The 21,302-nt window shown below is 38.9% G+C and overlaps 1 protein-coding gene and 1 long non-coding RNA gene across 2 annotated transcripts in view; one reads left to right on the top strand and one right to left on the bottom strand.

Moving 5' to 3' along the window:
* The window catches only part of LOC113650575 (desmoglein-2-like), a 28,047-nt gene that overhangs the window by 1,247 nt on the left and 5,498 nt on the right, over positions 1 to 21,302 (bottom strand). The window contains 13 exon segments of the mRNA XM_047821377.1: positions 2 to 821; positions 1,727 to 2,047; positions 2,178 to 2,261; positions 3,884 to 4,002; positions 6,122 to 6,361; positions 6,495 to 6,713; positions 7,873 to 8,015; positions 8,905 to 9,170; positions 10,110 to 10,295; positions 10,918 to 11,067; positions 12,182 to 12,348; positions 12,958 to 13,099; positions 13,816 to 13,962. Of these exon segments, the coding sequence (XP_047677333.1) occupies positions 2 to 821; positions 1,727 to 2,047; positions 2,178 to 2,261; positions 3,884 to 4,002; positions 6,122 to 6,361; positions 6,495 to 6,713; positions 7,873 to 8,015; positions 8,905 to 9,170; positions 10,110 to 10,295; positions 10,918 to 11,067; positions 12,182 to 12,348; positions 12,958 to 13,099; positions 13,816 to 13,962 (3,004 nt within the window).
* Positions 16,945 to 19,924, top strand: LOC113649950. Its single transcript, XR_003442297.2, has 3 exons — positions 16,945 to 17,169; positions 17,249 to 17,308; positions 17,382 to 19,924. It is a non-coding gene; the product is annotated as an uncharacterized LOC113649950 (long non-coding RNA).

Genomic DNA, 21,302 nt, shown 5'->3' with positions numbered 1-21,302 from the left:
ACTTTATCTTCGATCTGTATATGCTGACTCTTTCTGATGCTGGAGTGTAAGGAGCTCTGCATGACATGTGCAGCCTCTGTGCTCTCTACTGTACTGCATTGGCTCTCCACAACATGAAAGGTACCAGAAACAGTGCCCTGAGGCTCAGAGCAGTCTGAGAAACCGCTCACCAGTGTGCCTCCAATTCCTGGATCCACCAGAACTCTGGTGTTTGCTTGCTGCAGCCGCAGGCCTGGAAGGGTGTTCTCGGCTCCGATTGCCATGTTGGTTGCCCCTTTTTCTACCAGCACCACCTTCTGTTCCTGAACACCCAGGATTTGACCAGAAGCTAGAAAACAAGCAGGCTGATTCTGTTGCTCCACTATGAACATGGGTGTAGAAGAAAAGTAGACAGGTGGCTGCTGGATGAACACAGTTTGGCCCACAGTTGCTGCTGATGTAGCGCCTCCACTGCTAACATTCTCTGCATAATTTGTAGTGGTGATTTGGGTGGTGGAGGAGGAGCTGGATGCAGAGACAGAGGTCGCTTCATTGTGAACAACATCAACAATACCTTTCACATTGACGCCCACTTGTGAACTGGAGGAGATGTTTATGTCAGGCGTGGGAGAGGAGCTGACCTCGAGTTCCATGGACCAGCCACCGCATATCTCACCGAGCCTTTTGAACTTAGGTCCGAGGTCATCGAGGAAATCTAATTCTTTGTCTTCAGTCATGTAGTTGTCTTCATCAAAGTAGCTTGCGACTGAGCTGAGGTCTTCGTCGTCATACACCAGCAGCTGGTTCGTATCGGCTTCCTGGTCTGTAATTTCCCACGATTTCTGTAACAACACACAGTGCACAACACTGCTAATTCATATTATTCACCCAACAGTTAACAACAACAGTAAGACTCAGAATAAGATCAGCCCAGTCCAGCTAAAGAATTGACAGATGCATAACTGAACCAATTAGACCAAATGAAATTTTTTAGGCTTCTGTTAAATGACAGGATGCAGAAAGAATGTTTCAGGGGTGGAAATTTGGAGAAAATATTCTAGATGTAAATCACAGTCTTTCTTCTCACTCTCACTCATTTTCTACCGCTTATCTGAACTTCTCGGGTCACGGGGAGCCTGTGCCTTTCTCAGGTGCCATCGGGCATCAAGGCAGGATACACCCTGGACGGAGTGGCAACCCATCACAAGGCACACACACACACACTCTCATTCACTCACACACTACAGACAATTTTCCAGAGATGCCAATCAACCTACCATGCATGTCTTTGGACCGGGGAGAAAACCGGAGTACCCGGAGGAAACCCCCGAGGCACGGGGAGAACATGCAAACTCCGCACACACAAGGCGGAGGTGGGAATCAAACCCCCAACCCTGGAGGTGTGAGGCGAACGTGCTACCCACTAAGCCACCGTGCCCCCACAGCCTTTCTTGATTACTTTAAAAACACATGCATTTACTATTCCACCCAAATCATTCCACATGAAGTTGAAATGAAATATTTTTAATGCATTGCGGGGTAACAGACTCTCACGTCTTTGCAAGTCTTTCACAAATCTGATACTGTATTGTGGTGAGAAGAGGTAGGGCAGAGGTGAAGATAGTACTGCACTGCAACTTAATCGTAGTTGTTCCTCCTTTGAGATGACTTCTGACCCTGTGAGATTAATAAACTTATGACATGCTGACATTCTCATGGTTCTGTTCTCCATAAGAAATTTACTAACCATTGAATAGTACGTGTTTAAGAAGTCCTCGGATAAAGCCATGGAATCCAGGGTGCTCGCTGTAAAAAATTCAGACTGTCTTCTGTTTCCAGTTGCGTTAAAATCCACATTGTCAGCATGTTTATGAAGCCATTTTATGTTTTCCTCTTCAGATTCCCATCCAAATTTTCTCCAGTGTTCATGTGCTCCCCATCCAGCTCCCCATCCAGCTCCCCATCCAGCTCCCAATCCAGCTCCCCATCCAGCTCCCAATCTAGCTCCCCATTTGCCGCCACTGCCACCTTCTCCAGTCACGTGCATCTGATGCATCAGTGCTAGTTCCTGATGACATGGAGATAGAAGACTGCATTTTAGCATGTCGTCTTGGTAGGATTTCAACAATTCTCCATTAGAAGAAAGCAGAATTCATTAAAAATGCTAACATCCATTTGCTAATTTGATTATACTTAACTGTTTGATATGCTTTCATAAATCTTGATTCAGCTTCCAGTTTCACGCTGCTGCCATTCTTGGGCATGGCTACAAGACATAGTTCCTGATGAAACAGAGACAGAACACTGCATTTTAGCAGTTGGAAGGATTTCACAAACTCTTCACAAAAGTTTATATATATCTATATTATTTATCTATATTCTAAACAAAGTCAGGTCTTCCTAAAGCATGGGGTGTTATCTTCTGGACTTCCACTTACTTCTCCCTTGGCATTGCTGAAATACAAAATCTATTAACCATGAGGTAAGTTACGTCACTCACAGCATTTTTTTGCACGACTTTCATAGTGCTGTCAAGACCGACTCTGAATTACCTATAAGCCTCTATACAAATATCTTGCTGTGAATTTGGTTACCTTTTTTGATCTAGGTCCCATGTGAGCAGTGCTAAAGTTAGCTTAGAATATCAAAAGGTTGTCAAACGCAGCCTCAAACATTCTGAGCAATATCACTTAATTACATCACAAAAAAAGCAGCGGAAAGTGACAGCACTAGTGACTGTATGCACTTCTTCCGGTGAATTCAATAGACAAAATCTCAGTATTAAGCAGCCAATTAATGTTTTGTATTGTAATGCATTTCTTTTTACACACCGTATTGGTTTCCTATTGATATGTAGCTTGATTGTATTTGTTTTCCTTATTATATACTGTATATTGGGCTAAATGGATGAATAAAACAAACTGTTCACTTTTATTATTTAAAAATAAACAGTACAGAAAAAAATATTTTATCAGTATTTATTATTATTATTATTATTATTATTATTATTATTATTATTATTATTATTATTATTATTATGATTACTGTTATTTTTGTTATTATTATTGTTTTATTGTTATTGTTATTATCATTATTATTATTAATTGTAGTAGTTGTAGTTAATATAAACGTATTATATGTGAAGAATTCCACTGTGCTGCTGCCTATTCATTGTAAACACCCCTACAATTTCAAGTTGTATTTGCCTGCTACGTAGGTTCGGGGTCCTTGGTTCAATCCTGAGCTATGGTTACTGTAACACACCAAAGAAGCATGGCGATAACTTGTTTAATTCTTGTAGCTGTTGGAGTGGATGCAGGAAGAGTAGAAACTATGAGTTGAAACTACATAAATTCTTAAAACTAAAAAAAAAAAGGTATTGTGTTTTAAATCAGAAATGTGTGTGTATATATATATATATATATATATATATATATATATATATATATATATATATATATATGTATATGTATATATATATATATATATATATATATAAAGCGAATGTATCATAACTGTAGAAAATGGAGAAAAGCCAACAGTTGTCCAATTTCATGTATTCCATTGGGTTCAAGATGTCACTCGATTTATTTCTATATAATAAAAGTAATTTTTAAGGCTTGAAAATAATCTATTCATTTCCAGCGGTAACAATATTAATGTTATAGATATCCGGATCCACTGCAACCCTGACCAGGATAAAAAAGCTTACTTAATATTAATGACTGAAGACAATTTAACTTCTGTGCCTAACAAAAGAAAAATCAACCTAACCTTTAAAGAAACTCCTCCTACTTGTTCAGGATATACATACTTGAATTTTGTTACATAGCTACAACAAGTGCTATCAAACAGCTGCTCCCTTGAGAGCCTGGACTCTAATATGAATCATAACACACACTACCTTATCCTCTCCTTGGCCTTCAGTGTTATATTTGATGAGCTTCTGTTCTGCATATAAGGGGAATTCACGGGGATCAGATTTAGTTCCACACTCACACATCAGCAAAATCAGTGGAATCACTGCAAAGACATTTAACATTGATCACAGCTCAAACCTGACAGAGACAACAGTCAATCTTAGTCCTTCTAAATACTTGCATATAACTCGCTTTCACGGTCTGGTCACTTATTCAGTAATATTAAACTGTCCAATAAATTGAAAATGCATTGGATCATAAACAAATCATCATTACTTTCCTTAATTCAGTTGAACTCATTCTGACTATATAATAATTTTTAGATGTTTTTCTTAGCTCATTCCAATTACACAGATGTTTTCAGTGCAAACATAAAAAAACTCTTGTTGTCACTCTTGAAATATTGGCTTTTAAGATATATTTTAACTTTTGTTAAATAATTCAGAAAATAAAATTACTGAGATATCAATTGTTTTGCCTTTTAGGAGTCAACTTTCTTACTTAATGTTACTTCTAAATAATACTAAATTATACTAGCAGTTACAGTAAGTAGCAGCTGAAGGCTGTTTCCAAAAAGCACAGTCATCTTTATTTGTTCAGTAGATTCAGAGCTGTGAATACTGTATGTGATGTGCAGGATCCCAGTTGATGAACAATGGACTGAGAAATTAAGAGAAGAGACCCTCATTTTTAAAATGCCAAAGAAAGGACATCTCACATCTCATGCTGGTAGAACATCAGAATGGTCAAGTCAAGTCAAGTCAAGTCAAGTCAAGAAGCTTTTATTGTCATTACACCATATATAGCTGTTACAGTACACAGTGACATGAGACAACGTTTCTCCAGGATCAGGGTGTTACATAAAACGAAGACAGGGCTAAGGACATGTAAGTAGTCTTAGCCACATGAAGTGCAACTGTGCAACCCGGTGCAAACAGTGCAGGACAAGACAAACAAGACAGTGCAGGACAAAAAAACAGTGCAGACATTAAGTTACAAGACAATACAAAATGTACAAAAAATGCAATACACAAAAGACAATAAACGGTAACGGAAACAGCGCCGACCGACCAGTGTAAATACTGTACTGTGTGTATACTGTGTGTATACTGTGTGTAAATACTAAATGTTCATACAATATTTTGTGCAGTAAAAGAATGAACAGAAGCGGGTTCTTAGCAGCAGGTCCTTTGGATTATATATAGAGTTGTGCAAAAAACAGCAGATGACTGAAATATTGTATAGTACGTGCGTAATGGCTGAGATATTGTAAAATATGTGCAAAAACAGCTGAAATGTTGTACAGTATGTGCAAAAACAGCAGAAAAGTGTGCAAAACAGTGTGTGTGTTTTGTGAGGGCCTGTGCAGTCCATACAGATGATATGTGTGTATGTTGTGCTCAGTATAGTACAGTTCAGTTATTGAGAAGCACCGTATTGAATCCGGAGAGGCCGCTGCGTGCAACTGCCGTGCCGCCATCTTGGAACAGTTTGATGGTTTAAGATAAAGAATGGTTTAAAACAAAGTGTCTGGGTTTATCTTCGTCTTTGCAGTTGATTGGACTGTGAAGTATACCCACATCACAAAGAAGGGAATCTGATGGAAATTCACTAGTAAAAGATTTTGCCTATGCCAATGATATTGTCAGTGCTTGGAAAAGACAGTAGCATTGAAAGAGGAAGCAAAGCAAATTAGTCTGAGAATAAACTCTCACTATCACTATGATTGATCTGAAGACATCAGCAAAATACAGCTCCAGGATGAAACTCGTCAATGTAGTACTTCAAGATTCTAAAATGTGTTCCACGGGAAGTGGCTGAGAAGGATCCTCGGAATCTTTTAGTCAGATAATGGATGTATACAGGACACAGGACATGAGAGGAGTAACTGTGTAAAGTTCACACTCACATGGACACCAAGAGAGGTGAAGGAGAAACGGAATGAAGTGGACCACCCGAAAAAGTGTGACGAGTTCAGGCATATAGGTCTATTGTAAAAGACCAAGGTGGCAACTAAAAACACAAAGGTATGGATGGAATACTTAGTGGCTGTAATGCTAAAGGGCATGAAGAGGATGTTGTCGAAAGATTTATCATGCAAATTTGTATTTTGAGGTCTAACCCTGGTTTTGTTACTTAAGCTCAGAGCATTATTTTAATCTTATATTCAAAATGAGTAGAACAGTAGAGAATATAAAAAGTGCTGAGGTAATGGTACTTACCCGCGAGAAGCAGGATTCCTATCAGAAGTGTCAGAGCACCGCCTGCTCCCAGTACAGTAGCATTGCGGCTCTGTCTCGCAGATTGGCATGTTGGATTGTTTGGGTCCTTGCATGTGCACACGGTTAACTGAAGCTTTTGAATTTCAGAGGACTTTCCTCCAACGTCTTTGACCACCAGATTTACTGTGTATATTCCCGGCCACAGGTTTTCCTCCTTGCTGCGCAAAATATGTGTTGTTGCTGTAAAAGGAATTAATTTAGTCATGAGATACAAAAAAGAGAAACAAGTACAAGGTTATAAATTGAGCATTTACATTTATGTTAGTGTTAAAGCATTAATGTTAAACCACAGCAAAAGAGTTATAAACCTAACCATTGTGATAATCTAAGCTCCATTTCTCTGTGTCCTTGGTAACCAGTGCGAAATTAAAAGGTTCTGCGTAGGGGGAACGATCCCCATCTTTGGCGGTGACGTACACATCTTTGCTGCCGTAACATATAGTACCGACCGAGTTGGCCAGAATCGGAGAGTTGTCGTTGATATTCTCCACCTGAATCACAAGAGTTCCTGTCGCAGTTTTGAATGGAAATTCTAAGGAAAATTTTGAGACATTAGTATATTTGAGATTAATATATTATATTATAAGTGATACACATATACATGACTTTATAATGTAATTCATGTATTCATTTATTATACACTGAGACTATAATGTAGCACTCCATACTTGAAAAACACCAAAATAATAAATAAAACAGAACTCCACCTCCTCAAATCGGATATATTATGAGCATTAATTCCCATTTTCAACTGAGAGACAACTCATGCATAAACATGCCCTGTGTTTTTAGTTTAGATTTCAATTTTAGTTTAAAACTAATGAAAGTTGATTTAAAACTTTCATTGATAAATTGCAGAATCTGCTTCTGTTCAGTTTCGTTGACTATCAGAAAAACAAAACATGTGCTCATGTTTAATGTAAACACGCACATAAATTCTATGTATACAGTAGGTATACTGTTAGATAAAGAAAATAAGGCCGTATTTATATAGTATACAAAACAGCAATGTGTAATCAGCTCCATGTTGGAGTACTGAGAGGTTTCACCATTATTTTGACTTCTCACACATGAATTGAATCAAGCATCAGGACTGATCTCTAGATTGATTGATAAAAAAAACAAAAACAAAAAAACAACATAAAGTGAAATACAGCTAAGTATAGTGACCCATACTCAGAATTTGTTCTCTGCGTTTAACCCATCCAAAATGCACAAACAGCAATGAACACACACACCCAGAGCAGTAGCCAGCCGTTTGGACATGCTGTTTGGACCAACATGCTGCAGTGCCCGTGGAGCAGTTGGGGAGTGGGGGTAATTGCCTTGCTCAAGGGCATCTCAGTCGTGGTATTGCCAGCCCGAGACTCGAACCCACAACCTTAGGGATAGGAGTCAAATTCTCTAACCATTATGCCACGACTTTCCTAAGTCCCCATGACTAATAAGTCCCCACGATTCTAGACAGTTTCTGAATCTCCAAAGGAAGCAATGTCTGTTTATGTCTGTTATACCATTAGTAAAAGGAGGATCTAACTGTTTCTGTGGAAACATTACATGTATACAAAGAGAGAAATATGTATATAAATAAATATAAAGTGTGACCTTGTCATTCTTTAATACATTTTTAACATGTTACACAAAGTACTGAAAGACCAGCTATGTGGCTACTCTGATCCTGGTTAACTTACCTTTAGTGACTGCTATAATTTTGACATAGTATCTTCCATTTTTCAATTCCTCCAACTCGTAGTCTGGATAATTGTTGAGTTTGATGTCGCCTGTATGCTCATCAATGCTCACCCACTGGTAAACATCTTCTTTTTTTAAATACCTACAACAATACAACAATGCTATTAATTTTTAGACCTAACATTTTCAGCCATAACTTTAAACAAAAATTCAGAACGTTTTTGAACAATGTTTTTAAATTCAGAAAGGGCAATAAATAAATAGGAATAACACCTATAAACTACAGAATGTCCAATAACAGCCACACTCAAATGTTGTACCACATTTTCTGAGATCTGGGAGGGTGGTATCATGCTCCCTCAGATCTTCTATGTTTTCTACCACACTCTATCAGATCTTCCAAGTGCTGTAGCATGCTGTCTCACATCTTCTATGTTGTCTACCACACTACCTCAAATTCAGATCTACTAGCACTACTCATTTGGTCGCATTATCTCTCAGGGTAAGAGTTAGGTATGCATCAGACTCTTTTCTGTTCTGCTATTGAGGTGGTGGAAGGAACTTCCCCTAGACATCCCATCCATAGTGTCACCATCGAATTCCCTCGAAAGGAAACTGGGTTACATACGTAACCTGGTGTAGCCTTATGTGCTTCAAAAATAAGAGAATAAGAGCAAAACCTTGACCAAGTTATTTTAATCATTTATTTTATATGTAAACCACTATAATATGCAAAATTTACTAATTCTCTTCTCGCACCTCTTAAAATATGAATGAATTCTATTCTTCTCAATTGCCACTTTAGTATAATTAAGCTAAGGCCATTATGCACCGTTTCCTAATGAAATTTAAATCCCAATTTCTGACCAAACCCAGAGCTGTTATCAGGTTTACCATTGAACCACTACAGTCCATAAATAAAATGATTATGTTCCTGCAACTAATGCAATATGTTCACTGGTCAAATCCACCACTGGCTTCATTTGTATGAGAGGGAAAGCAAACGTTTTTCTATATTTTTTATTTCTCACCTGACGTTAGTGGCCGTCAACAACGTATCAGTGTCTGTGGCTTTGAAGGTGGCGATGACCTTCGTCAGATCAGTGAGTTCTGTGTCTTCAGTGACACTGACAAATATGATTTGAGGGTTGAAATGAGGGGCTTCAAGCACGTTCAGGACTTTTATTTTTATGGGGTATTCTACAATCTTGTCATTCACCACTGACTTATGATAAGGTGCCTTGTTGTTGACCACCACTTTCAGACTGATCTCGTTCATCTCCTCAAAGTTCAGCTCCTTTAAGAGATAAAACAATATTAATGAATTCAGATAATAAGAGAAAATGAGTGTTTATGTAGAAACAGTAAAACGCAATTAAATGCTATTGTTGTCGGCTAAGAATATGAATACTTTTTGTATTGCATTGTGTTGCAATTTGTACACAGTTTAAAGCATGATCATGATAAAATACCAGCGATGTATTACGTATATACGATGTATTATTCTGGACTTAACCTTTGTGCATCGTATTTCCACACAATTTTGGAGTTTGTTGTAAACCAAAAATCATAATGCAATAGTTTATTTTTAAGGTTTAGGTGCAGAGTTTTAAGTCTTGATGATTCTCAGCATGTTCTTTTAGCCCCAGTCATATTAAAGGGGATTGGAATAATCTTTTAGATATCCAAATCCTCCCTTAAAAACATTGCAAGTGTTAGCTTTGGACATTTTGCTGCTTTCTATACAACTTTTAGGGATGTGGTAGCTTGGTGGTTAAGGTGTTGGGCTACTGATCGGAAGATTATGGGTTCGAACCCCAGATTCACCAAGCTGCCACTGCTGTGTCCCTGAGCAAGGCCCTTAACCTCAGTCTGGATAAGGGTGTCTGCTCTATGCCATAAATGTAAACTTGTCATTAGCATGCAAAAGTGCTAATCAACTAAAAAATGGGAGGATTTGGCTAAATTATGTTAAATGACAACACAAAAAGCACAAGATTCACAGTGGAGCTCATGAACAATAGACAAGAGGTCTGTAATTTCTTTAATTGTACAATCTTAACCCAGACATCTTAAGCCACCATTATTCAGTTATTTGTGCAAACATTTAGTCTTTAACATACACAATAAAGCCCTCAACTATTTCAAGACAGATTCATTCAAGACGGGTTAAATAAAGGCTTCCAGGACGATCAGATTGTTCATTAGTTGTGTCGTTGAAAATGAGCTTTCTTACCTTAGTGACCATCAGGATGCCATCATTAGATTCGAAGTCTGTGATGATGTTGAAGTAACCGGCCTCATTTCCTGAAATGATGGTGTACACGGCTTCCCAGTTCTTAGTGTACTTCTGGTCCTTGTCTACGGTTTTAATCCGGATGACTTCCTTATTCTTGAGATTCTCCTCCACCTTGCCTTCGTACTGCACACACCACACACATATAAGAAGAACAAGAAGAAGCGTTCAGCCATTTGTCAGATTTTTATACTCTGGTTTGATTGTTTGTTTGTTGCTGATTGTAGACTAGTCCCATATTAAAAACAAACAAACAAACAAACAAACAAATATATACATTTTATATTCTGAATTTAAACTTAATGGCTCAAGCATCACAATGCATCGAATTTTCACTTAAATAGTCTGTACCAATATAAGGTAAACTTCACCATGCTTCACCATCCTTCAGCCATCTAAATAGAATAGAAGCTTTTATTTTGTCCCATGTACATTAAACAGTGAAATTATTTCTTGACATATCCCATCTTTTTGGAGGTTGTGGCCAGAGCACTGGGTCAGCCATGATACAGCACCACTGGAGTCTTGCTCAAGGGCCCAAAAGTGGCAGCTTGCCAGTACTTGGCTGCCTTAGCAGCTTGAGCCACCACTGCCCATAATAGGTAATTAAATAATAAATAATTGTCACTTATTGAGCGTTTGCGTATTCAGGTTTTCAGTTTTTGCTTTTCACAATTAGACTTACCGGCTTCATGTAACTTCATTTAGGAATTTATAATAACAAATGAATCCATAGAAAAACACTCACAAATTCATTCTCCAATGTAGGGATATTATCATTGACATCAAGTATGCTGATGGTCACAGTTCCTGTTCCTGTACTTGGTTTGTTGTTGGGATCATGGTCACTTCCGTCCATATCTGTAGCCGTGATTATCAGTTTGTACGTTTCTTGTTTCTTAATTAGAAAAGAGAAGATGAACATAACATGATCTCATAAATCGTAACAACTTAAAAATTATTGTTATTGGATTATTTCATGTTTTAAAGAAGCACTCAGTAAAATATCAGTAGAATGGCTCACACAGCCGTGAGGAAGTGAGTGAGTGTGTGTAAGTGAGTGAGTGTGAGTGTGAGTGTGTGTAGGTGAGTGAGTGTGTGTGTGTGAGTGAGTGAGTGTGATTGAATGAGTGAGTGTGTGTGAGTGAGTGTGTGTAACTAAATAAGTGAGTGTGTGTGAGTGAGTGAATGAGTGAGTGAATGAGTGTGTATAAGTGAGTGAGTGAGTGAGTGAGTGAGCGAGTGTGTGTGAGTGAGTTTGTGTGTGTGTGAGTGTGTGTGTGTGAGTGTGTGTGTGTGTGTGTGAACACCTCTCCCATAGCATTTGTTTTTGCCTTGTATTCATGGTTGTGACTTTTTTTGGCTTGCACTTTATAAATAACTTGTCCACTCATGTATCCTCCTTAGACTCTCATGACATAAATAGCATTTTTAAGGGATACAAAAACCCTTTGTAGAAAAGCATGAATTACTCCAGATGAATGAGAAAAAATGTCTAAAGCTTTTCTAATGGTTTTAGATGAAAACATGATCACATGGTCATGAAAATATGATCGTCACAAAATCTCAGAAATGTCATTATATTAAAAATTCCCAGAAGACGGTAATCATTTGAGGTCACCAATTGTCTAAACCTACAATTAATCAGCACAAAAAAAGTCTATATGGAAGATGCACCAAAAGCTACAAACTAAATCTAAGTACAAATGTATGTACTGGGAGATCACTGCTGGAACAGGGTTCTATGGTCAGACTATAAAAATGTTTGTACAGATAAGAGCTAGTGTAGCCACGGAGCTAATAAATTGTGTAATGAAAATCTATAGTAGCTGCTTCTGTTATGAATGGGTTCTGAATTGTGAATGTTGAGAAACTTGTATTTCTGAGTATTGTCTCGTTTTACTTCTGCATTTTACACGCTTGAATTCTGGAACGACTCACTTTGACTGACGCTGATGAAAAACTTACAGAAGTGACTGTGATGCTTGTCTTTTTGTGACTGATGCTCTCACCTCTCGGTCCAGAGTGTTCATCTTGACTTTGATTTCACCAGACGCACGGCTGATCTCGAACATCGCCTCTCCTTCCGGATCCTGATGTATAATTTCGTAGGCAATTTTTGAATATAAAGTGCCATCCTCGTCCAGATCCGTAGCCGTAGCTGTAAATACCAGGGTGCCTAGGAGAAAGTATTAACAATTAATCTCAAACAGATGAAATTTATTCAGTGGAGCATATTCCCCTTTCCACAAAGATTGTATATATATACATATATATGTATATATATATATATATATATATATATATATATATATATATATATATATATATATATATATATATATATATACATACATATATATATATTATATATATATAATAGATACATACATATATATATATATATATATATATATATATATATATATATATATATATATATATATATATATATATATACATACATACATACATACTGTAGATAAATGAAAGCAAATTACTTTCCTGGCATTTCACAGATCATCTTTACTCCTTATGATCCTTATGCGGAGACGATTGGACATTAATATATACCAAAGCACTGTAAATTACTCTATATATTGCAAACAATAGTATATATTAATAATAATTATAGGAAAGAAGGGGCGTGGTCTAGTGCCGGTTTGTGAATAGGCGGATCAGAGAGAAGTGAGTGGTAAGGATCACACAACTGTGATAATTGATGATCACACACCTGTGTTGCACTTAACACTGTGATAAATACTGTAGGAAAATAAAATCCACGTACCTTTGTCACTGAGCTCCTTCACGGATCCCTTCATATCATAATTAAACACAGGGTCATTGTCATTCTGGTCAACTACTATGATTTTTAAATCTAGGTCCTTTTCAGCAAGTGTTCCATTTGGTAGTACAGCTCTCCCTTTAAGCTACAAGAAAACACACACACACACACATGCACGCACACACACACACACACACACACACACACACACACACACACACACACACACACACACACACACACACACACACACACATTGTCGCATGTACAGTATAGAGCGTTCTATAATGAATATGATCCTGATATTTCAGTATCTGTCTCTGCTTTAAACAACATGTTTGACTGTAATATTGTAAAAACAAAGACATTCACACCTCATGCAGGTGACTTCTAAAGAATAACTCTGGAAATCATGCAAATTGATGAAGAAGAGGAAGTAAATGATGTGAGCGCTATCAATCCTGTAGTAGTTTGATTCAATTTACCGAAACATATGAAATTACTTAACATCAGACTACATTTCAGAGAATTTGAGCAAATCTTTTACGACACAGAGTTTAAATTCGGCCACAACTGCAGACACATAAAATTATAATTTTTTTAGGTATTATTTTATATTATAAATTTTATAGGTATTTTGTACAGTATGAGAAAGACTGAGAACCTGGAGGAAACATAGACACGTGGAAAACGTGAAACTCAAACAAACAAACAAACAAACAAATAAATAAATAAATCACATATTGTTACAATAAATTAGTAAAGATTTCTAAAGATCACTAAACACTTGCATTACTTTATTTAGTACGTCACATCCATCACTATTTATTACAGAACATGTTAGGAAGAAGATAAACTCACTTCATATTCGGCTTCTAGTTCTCTGTCCAAGATGCCGTGGATCCTGACGTAGCCGTTCGTTTTGTTTACGCTGAATAATTTTTCATCTGCTCCAGGGCCTATTAGTGAATATCTAATATTCTTCCTGTATTCTTCATCTGATCGGATCTGAAATCGAACAGTTTTTTTACACGAGTGTGGTATCATTTAACTGTTACCTGTGTGGCATAAATTTAGAGGTTTGAGAGAATTAAAGCATAAAATATGACAGCGATAGGCACGGGCAAGGGTATAAAAGTTTCACGGTCATCATCCACCATTGGCTTAGAAGCAATCGCCTGCTCATCTTCTGACCAAACTAATCCCACGGGAACAGAAAAGGTCTCACGGGAAAGGTCTGATTAAAAGCAGTTTTAGGAAGAAACAACTGAAATCTCTAGTCACAATAACTACCAGCCATGGGAAATACAGAAGCCTAGAAGGACAGATTCATGTGAACATCTCTAAAGTAAAAATTTCCACTACACCTGTTCCAGATCAATGGCAGTCATGGGTTATGCTAGCTCGTTACTGGACTTACAGCACTTACAGCTGTTAAATTCTTCATTCTGATTGGTCAGAGGGTATTTATTAATTTTCCACAGCATGAGAAATGACAGGTTTGGATGAACATGCTCATTTGAACAGGTGATAGTTTTAACTGCAACAGCACAATAAAAAAATTAATAATTAGCATTGAATTCAGGGGGCACGGTGGCTTAGTGGATAGCACGTTCGCCTCACACCTCCAGGGTTGGGGGTTCGATTCCCACCTCCGCCTTGTGTGTGCGGAGTTTGCATGTTCTCCCCGTGCCTCGGAGGTTTCCTCCGGGTACTCCGGTTTCCTCCCCTGGTCCAAAGAAATGCATGGTAGGTTGATTGGCATCTCTGGAAAATTGTCTGTAGTGTGTGTGTGAGTGAATGAGAGTGTGTGTGTGTGTGCCCTGTGATGGACTGGCACTCCGTCCAGGGTGTATCCTGCCTTGATGCCCAAAGACACCTGAGGTAGGCACAGGCTCCCCGTGACCCGAGAAGTTCGGATAAGCGGTAGAAAATGAGTGAGAGAGAGTGAGCATTGAATTCAGACTCTTCGCCATTGAGTTCTTTCATTTCATGGAAATAACGAGTTATCTGGGTCGAATCTTTACAGTATCTACAGGTCTCTGTAAACACATTAAATATTTACGTTCATGACTTCACAACAAGACTTAACAAGTATAGCATTCATTAAAGGGCGAGGAAAAAGCCACAATGGTTCTTTCAACTGATCACAAAGCACAAACACCTCATACCAACTGTGAAGCATGGAGGTGAAGATGATGTGAAGATAACGATGAACTCAACCTTATACCAGAATATTCTTAGGCCATCTTTTTAAGGCCATCTTATTCTTAGGCCAATTTAAGGTCATCTTTCCAAGATTTTAAACTGGGCTGAATTGTGGTCATGCAACAAGACAATGATCCAGAGCACACTGGTAAATAGACATCTGTTTGGCTTAAGACTCCAGAACGATGTGACCGAGACAAATACAAACAAATACTCTTACTGAAACTTTTTTCAACCTGAGGTTATTTGTTTGCAGGGCTGTCAAGTGTCACACATTGAGAGTGACAGTCACATATTTTGGTCTTTTCTCACGCTCTCTCGCCACACATCTTATTTCTCACCCAGAAAAAACTTTTGGACTATTTATCAGATATTTAAAAAGCCGCAGCACCCAAAATGTATCAGTCCCCACCGCTGACTCTATGGAACCGGGCAGGAAACAAGCGCGTCACTTTGAGGTCTTAGTCGAGCCTGCCACTTATAAGCCAATCAAAAAAACAGGCTACACAACAGCCAATCAGAAAATAACTGTTTATTGTTGTTAATTGTTGTATCTGGGTAAGATTTAACGCAACAACCAATGAAAAAAAAACGTATTCATTAGAGGGTATTTTCAATGGTTGGTTAGAACAAAACCTCATCACGAAACAGCTCGTCTCTGGACGGGACATTGTCCTCAATCATGACCCTAAAAATGGCTGGGCTTGTGCTGAACTGTTTTATATGGGAGCAACATTACACATGATAAAGGAGTCCACAAAGGTGACAAACACTTACAATAAACACCATTCATAATCTCTCTCTCTCTCTCTGTCTCTCTCTCTCTCTCTCTCTCTCTCTCTCTCTCTCTCACACACACACACACACACACACACATTAGTAAATGGAAACAAAACAAATACTTTGTATTTGGTTAAATTGCGGTCAGTGATCCTTACTCCCTCATTATTGTTATTTATTTATTTTTATTTTTTTTGGGGGGTGTCACGCTTGCCTGTCTTCAAAACTTGAGAGAAAACTTTACATTGTGGCTACCGCACTTACAACCTCAACGCTCTGACCATTTCATATATTTAGCCACATGTGACAACTTCTGTTTGATCTGGAACTCAAGCAGTCCCAATATTCATTATAGAATAAATCTTAGACTTTTATTCATTCCATAACCACCAAATGCAGTATTTATGTAAAGATTTTGCTTCAAAAAGCATAACACCAGCGGTATTAGCATTAGTGTCTGTTTGCTGTACTAATGCTGCTCTTTCAAAGTAGACAAATATCAATTTCAACAGTAGCCGAAAATTTAAAGCCTGTGTCCTAAAATCCACCATATTAAATAGTAATAGTCCTTTATGGTACCAGCTAAGCTACAACTGTGTTTGATCTGCTAGTAGATTCACTATTTATTGTGGTTCTATGAGGTACAGTGTTCATTACCAAAACAGCATTGCAGTGCTTTTGTCAGAAATAGACTGCTCATTTCTGACTTATTCTGACTGTAAAGAGACAGAATTGCACTTCATGGACTCCATTTATTCACAAACATTTCCTGCTTGAAATTATTATTATTTTTCCTAGGAACTTATGATTTATGGTCAAAAGAGGCAAAACATCTAATTTTACTGAAAAACATCTTAGTCATCTTGGACTTACGGCCAAGAAAACATTTTAAGTAGAAAACAAGGGTTTTAGAAGACACTAAAAACAGGGTTTTAGAAGACACTGTTTTTTGCAACAAAGGATGTTCAAACACCGTAACTAACTGTAGCAAGGTAACAAAGAGGGGCGGGGTCTCTAACCCTATTACGGATTGCCAATAAGCCACGCTTATTTAAAGGACAGGCGAAAGCGAAGGGCGGCTGGGGTCCTGTTAGCAATTGCCCGGTGCGCGGCTTGTAGCTGTGTGGGACCATTAGTCCCGGTATATTTCCCCCGGTATAAGTATTTTACTGTTTTTAGCATGTGATAGTTTGAAACTCAGGATCATTGTGGATTTGTTTTGCCAAGGTATGTTTTTGTTGTTTTTATTTGTTTTGTTTGTGTGTTTGGTTATAAGTGATGTATGCAAATGATTTAATTTATTTAGAATGTGGGTTTGATGTTCGGGACCACCGTACAGTTGGCTGGTTGGTTTCGTTTCGTTAAGGTATGTTTAATTTTTATTTGGTTTGTTTATTTGAGTGTGACTGGTAATAATTAAATGGCCTATTTTGTTATAGGTTGTTGGATGATGGTGACTAGTCGCTGTTCTCTTTTGGGTTTTCTTTTTTGTAAAATTGACTGCTCCCTGTGGTGAATGTATGTTAAATCCCTAGCCAGCTGGTGTTTTGTTTCTTTTCGAATTATTAAGTTTGTGTAATTTGGTTTAATGGTTGGCTAGGGGATTTTGTTTTTATTTTTATTTTTCCTTTCTCTTTTTAAGTACATTTGATTGTCTGTGTCTTCCTGTACCCTTTGGGTATACCCCTTGGGTAGCTTCCCACCAATTTGTGGGGAATCAGAGATGGGGATTGATAGAGCCCCAACAGGTTTTGTGTGCTTAATTGTGTGATGTATTGATATTGAGGGTGCATTATTAATGACTTGTGGTGGGTTTATGGGGCGGAGATTGCTGTGCTCATACAGTTTGCAGTGAAACTACTCTTCCCTGTAGGAAGCTCTATTATCTTTTGTCTGCTGAGTATACCATCTGAAGGAGGCTGCTCTGGGGGACTGTGTCCGGTCAGGGTGAACGACCCAAATTATTTTTATGTTCTGTTAAATAAAGTTTAATGTGTTTTCTATTTTATGCTTACTGTGGTGGATTTTCTTTGTATGCACCTGAGTTGCCTGGGCATTCGGGTTGCTACATTTTGGCGCTGTGAGCAGGGCTGCGATTATTTTGCAGATTTGTGTTTTTGGGAGCAGTTCAGTTGTTTGTTTTTTGTTTTTTACATTTTTTTTTATAAGTTAGAGAACAGCGGCTAGAAAGATCAGCCTCCTCTTCTGCATCACCGTCTGGTCGCTCGGCAAGCCTTCAAAATGGAAGAGGAGCTGCAACGACTACGTGCTCAAGTGGAGCAGCTTGCGTCGGAAAATCAAAGACTCTTGGGGCCAAGTCAAGGTGGGAATGTCGGAAGGACAAGCTAGTGGGGGGGATGTTTCTTCATCACGCAGAGAACAAGCTGTGTATTTTCCCAGAGAACGTAAATGCTCAAAGTTTTCTGGATTTTCAGCTGTTGGGGCATTGTCTGTGGAAGAATGGATAGAGGAGGCTCAGAGTTGTATTAGGTCAAGGTATATGTCTGAATGGGACAAAGCTCTCTTTCTTTTGGATCATTTAGAAGGAGAGGCCCGTAATGAAATTAAATATCGGCCTCAGGGAGTGAGGGAAAATTCTGAACAAATTTTTGAGGTTTTAAAAGAAGTGTATGGATGTTCAAAATCATATGTTTATTGGCAGCAAAGGTTTTTTGATCGAAAGCAGAGGGATGGGGAATCATTATACGAGTTTTCACATGCCTTGTTGGCTCTAATGGAACGGGTAGAGCAGTGTAAGCCAGGTGCTATACCCAATACCGAGACTGTTGTTAGAGATCAGTTTTGTGAAAATGTGCGTGACTCTATGCTTCGCAGGGAGCTGAAAAGGTTGGTACGAAGTAGAGAGACCATGTCACTCTTAGAAGTACGACGGGAGGCTGTCCAGTGGGCAACCTAACCGAGACAAGCAGGTACGCTCTACCCCATATACTTAAGAGACACATGTTACACCTAGATGTGAGGCTCTTTGTGTTCAGTCTTCTACAGAGTTGATAGAACTTAAGAATATAGTCCTGAAACAACAGGCACAGTTGGACTTGTTGGTAAAGCACCTCGCTCCTGCTATTAGTAAACCTTCTGGTCAGAACAATCGATTTAAGCGTGCACCGGATGGTAGACCAATTTGTATTAAATGTAACCGACCTGGGCATATTGCTCGGTACTGTGATACTGGTCTGGATACTCATGGGGGGGGGGACCGGTTAGAGAACCCTCTGGGCTGTCGGAAAACTAGTGACCCCCAGCGTATTGAGCCATACGCTGGGAGGAACGGTAGAGGGCTCCTGTGTAGATTCTTCAGTTTATGATCGGTTAGTAGGACAATGTCCTGCTTTAGGTGTAAAGATGGATAATGTGAATGTTCCATGTTTAGTGGACACGGGTTCTATGGTCACGACTGTGACCGAGAGTTTCTTTAATAAGTATCTTTCTCATGTAAAAAAGCAAGAGTGTGAGTGGCTTGGTTTAAAAGCTGCTAATGGGCTTGATATTCCTTATATAGGTTATATGGAATTAGACGTGAATGTTTTAAATCAGTGCATTCCAAGGCGTGGTATTTTGATTGTAAAAGATCCTATACATACAGCATTACAAACTCGTAAGACCATCACCCCAGGTATCTTGGGGATGAATGTTCTGAGGGAATGTTATCAGAGTCTTTTTGATCAATATGGGGCTGGGTTATTCCAGACCCCGCTAATACAATCAGCCACTCCGGGGTTTCGGCGTGCACTTAGGCAGTGTGAGAAAACTGAGGCCGTTCTTAATTCAACAACTGCATTTAAGGTAAAGGTGTTAGGAGATCAGCCTGTTTGTATCGCTGCTGGAACTCTTTCTATGGTACCTGTGACATGTCCCCAGTTTCCTTTAGCAGAATTTTTGTTGGAGCCTTTGGGCCCAGAAGAAGGTACCCTCCCTGAGGGGTTACTTGTCTCCCCAGCACTCCTACAAGCAGAGTACGGTACATTATATGCTCCTATTACGAATGTTGGTTCTTTGGACGTTTGGCTTTTTCCACGGAGAGTGGTCGGTACAGTGCAGGTGGCATCAGTGGAAGTGGAGGCCCCCGCCCCTGTGGCCTTTTCAGTCAGCCAGACTGCCTCAGAGCGTGTGGCTTTTATAGCCACTCAACAGGTCTTAATGGACCACACTGTAGAACGTTTGGAGTTTCCTTCATTCGAAGGGTTAACTGAAGAACAAGCCATGCAAGCAAAGTCTCTTCTTCTTAAGTACTCTCATTTGTTTTCTAAAGATGAGGGAGATATAGGGTGTACTGAGCTGATTGTTCATGAGATTCCGTTACAGGATGATATTCCTGTTCGCCAGCCCTATCGTTGCCTTCCTCCATCACAGTATGATTTAGTAAAGAAACACATTAAACAACTGTTGGATAGTCAAGTTGTTAGGGAAAGTAGTAGCCCCTACTCTTCCCCTATTGTAGTAGTGACTAAGAAAGATGGAACTATCAGGTTGTGTGTTGATTATAGGCAACTAAATGCAAAAGCCCGTAAGGATGCCTATCCACTTCCTAGAATTGAGGAGTCACTAGATGCATTGTCAGGTGCGAAGTGGTTTTCCAATCTTTATTTGGCCAGTGGCTATAACCAGGTACCAGTGGCGGAGAAAGATAAGTTCAAAACAGCTTTTTGTACACCTTTTGGCTTATTTGAATTTAATCGTATGCCATTTGGCCTCTGTAATGCACCAGACACCTTTCAGCGCTTGATGGAGCGCATGTTTGGTGATCAGCGGTACCATTCAGTGTTGCTCTACCTTGACGACGTGATTGTGTTTTCCTCTTCTATTAGTCAGCATCTGAAACGGTTGGAAGAGGTGTTTTCCAGACTTGAACGACAAGGATTGAAGATTAAGTTGTCAGTGTAATTTTTTTCAGAAACAGGTTAAGTACCTAGGACACGTGGTGTCTGCTCAGGGAGTGGCAACTGATCCCGATAAGGTAAGGGTGGTACGGGAGTGGAAACGTCCTATACAATTGGCTGAATTACGATCGTTTCTTGGATTTGCCAGTTATTACCGTCGCTTTGTTAAGGGTTTTGCTTCTCTAGCTGCTCCATTGCATCAGCTGGTGAATCGGATGAGTGGGCCCAAACGGAAGGGTAAAACCCCAAAGCTTCCACTAGGGTCAGAGTGGAATGAAGTGTGTGAGAATGCTTTTGAATCCCTGAAATTGCGTTTGATTACTGCCCCAGTCCTGGCCTATGCTGACTTCACTAAGTCTTTTGTGTTGGAGGTAGATGCCAGCTATGGAGGGCTGGGAGCTGTACTTTCTCAGGAGCATAATGGAAAACTTCGTCCTATTGCGTTTGCTAGTCGGGGGCTGA

The sequence above is a fragment of the Tachysurus fulvidraco genome, chromosome 1 (assembly GCF_022655615.1).
Source record: "Tachysurus fulvidraco isolate hzauxx_2018 chromosome 1, HZAU_PFXX_2.0, whole genome shotgun sequence".
In the NCBI taxonomy this organism is placed as follows: domain Eukaryota; kingdom Metazoa; phylum Chordata; class Actinopteri; order Siluriformes; family Bagridae; genus Tachysurus; species Tachysurus fulvidraco.
The sequence above is the reverse complement of the archived record's forward strand: the minus strand, read 5'-3'. Positions and strand labels throughout refer to the sequence as shown.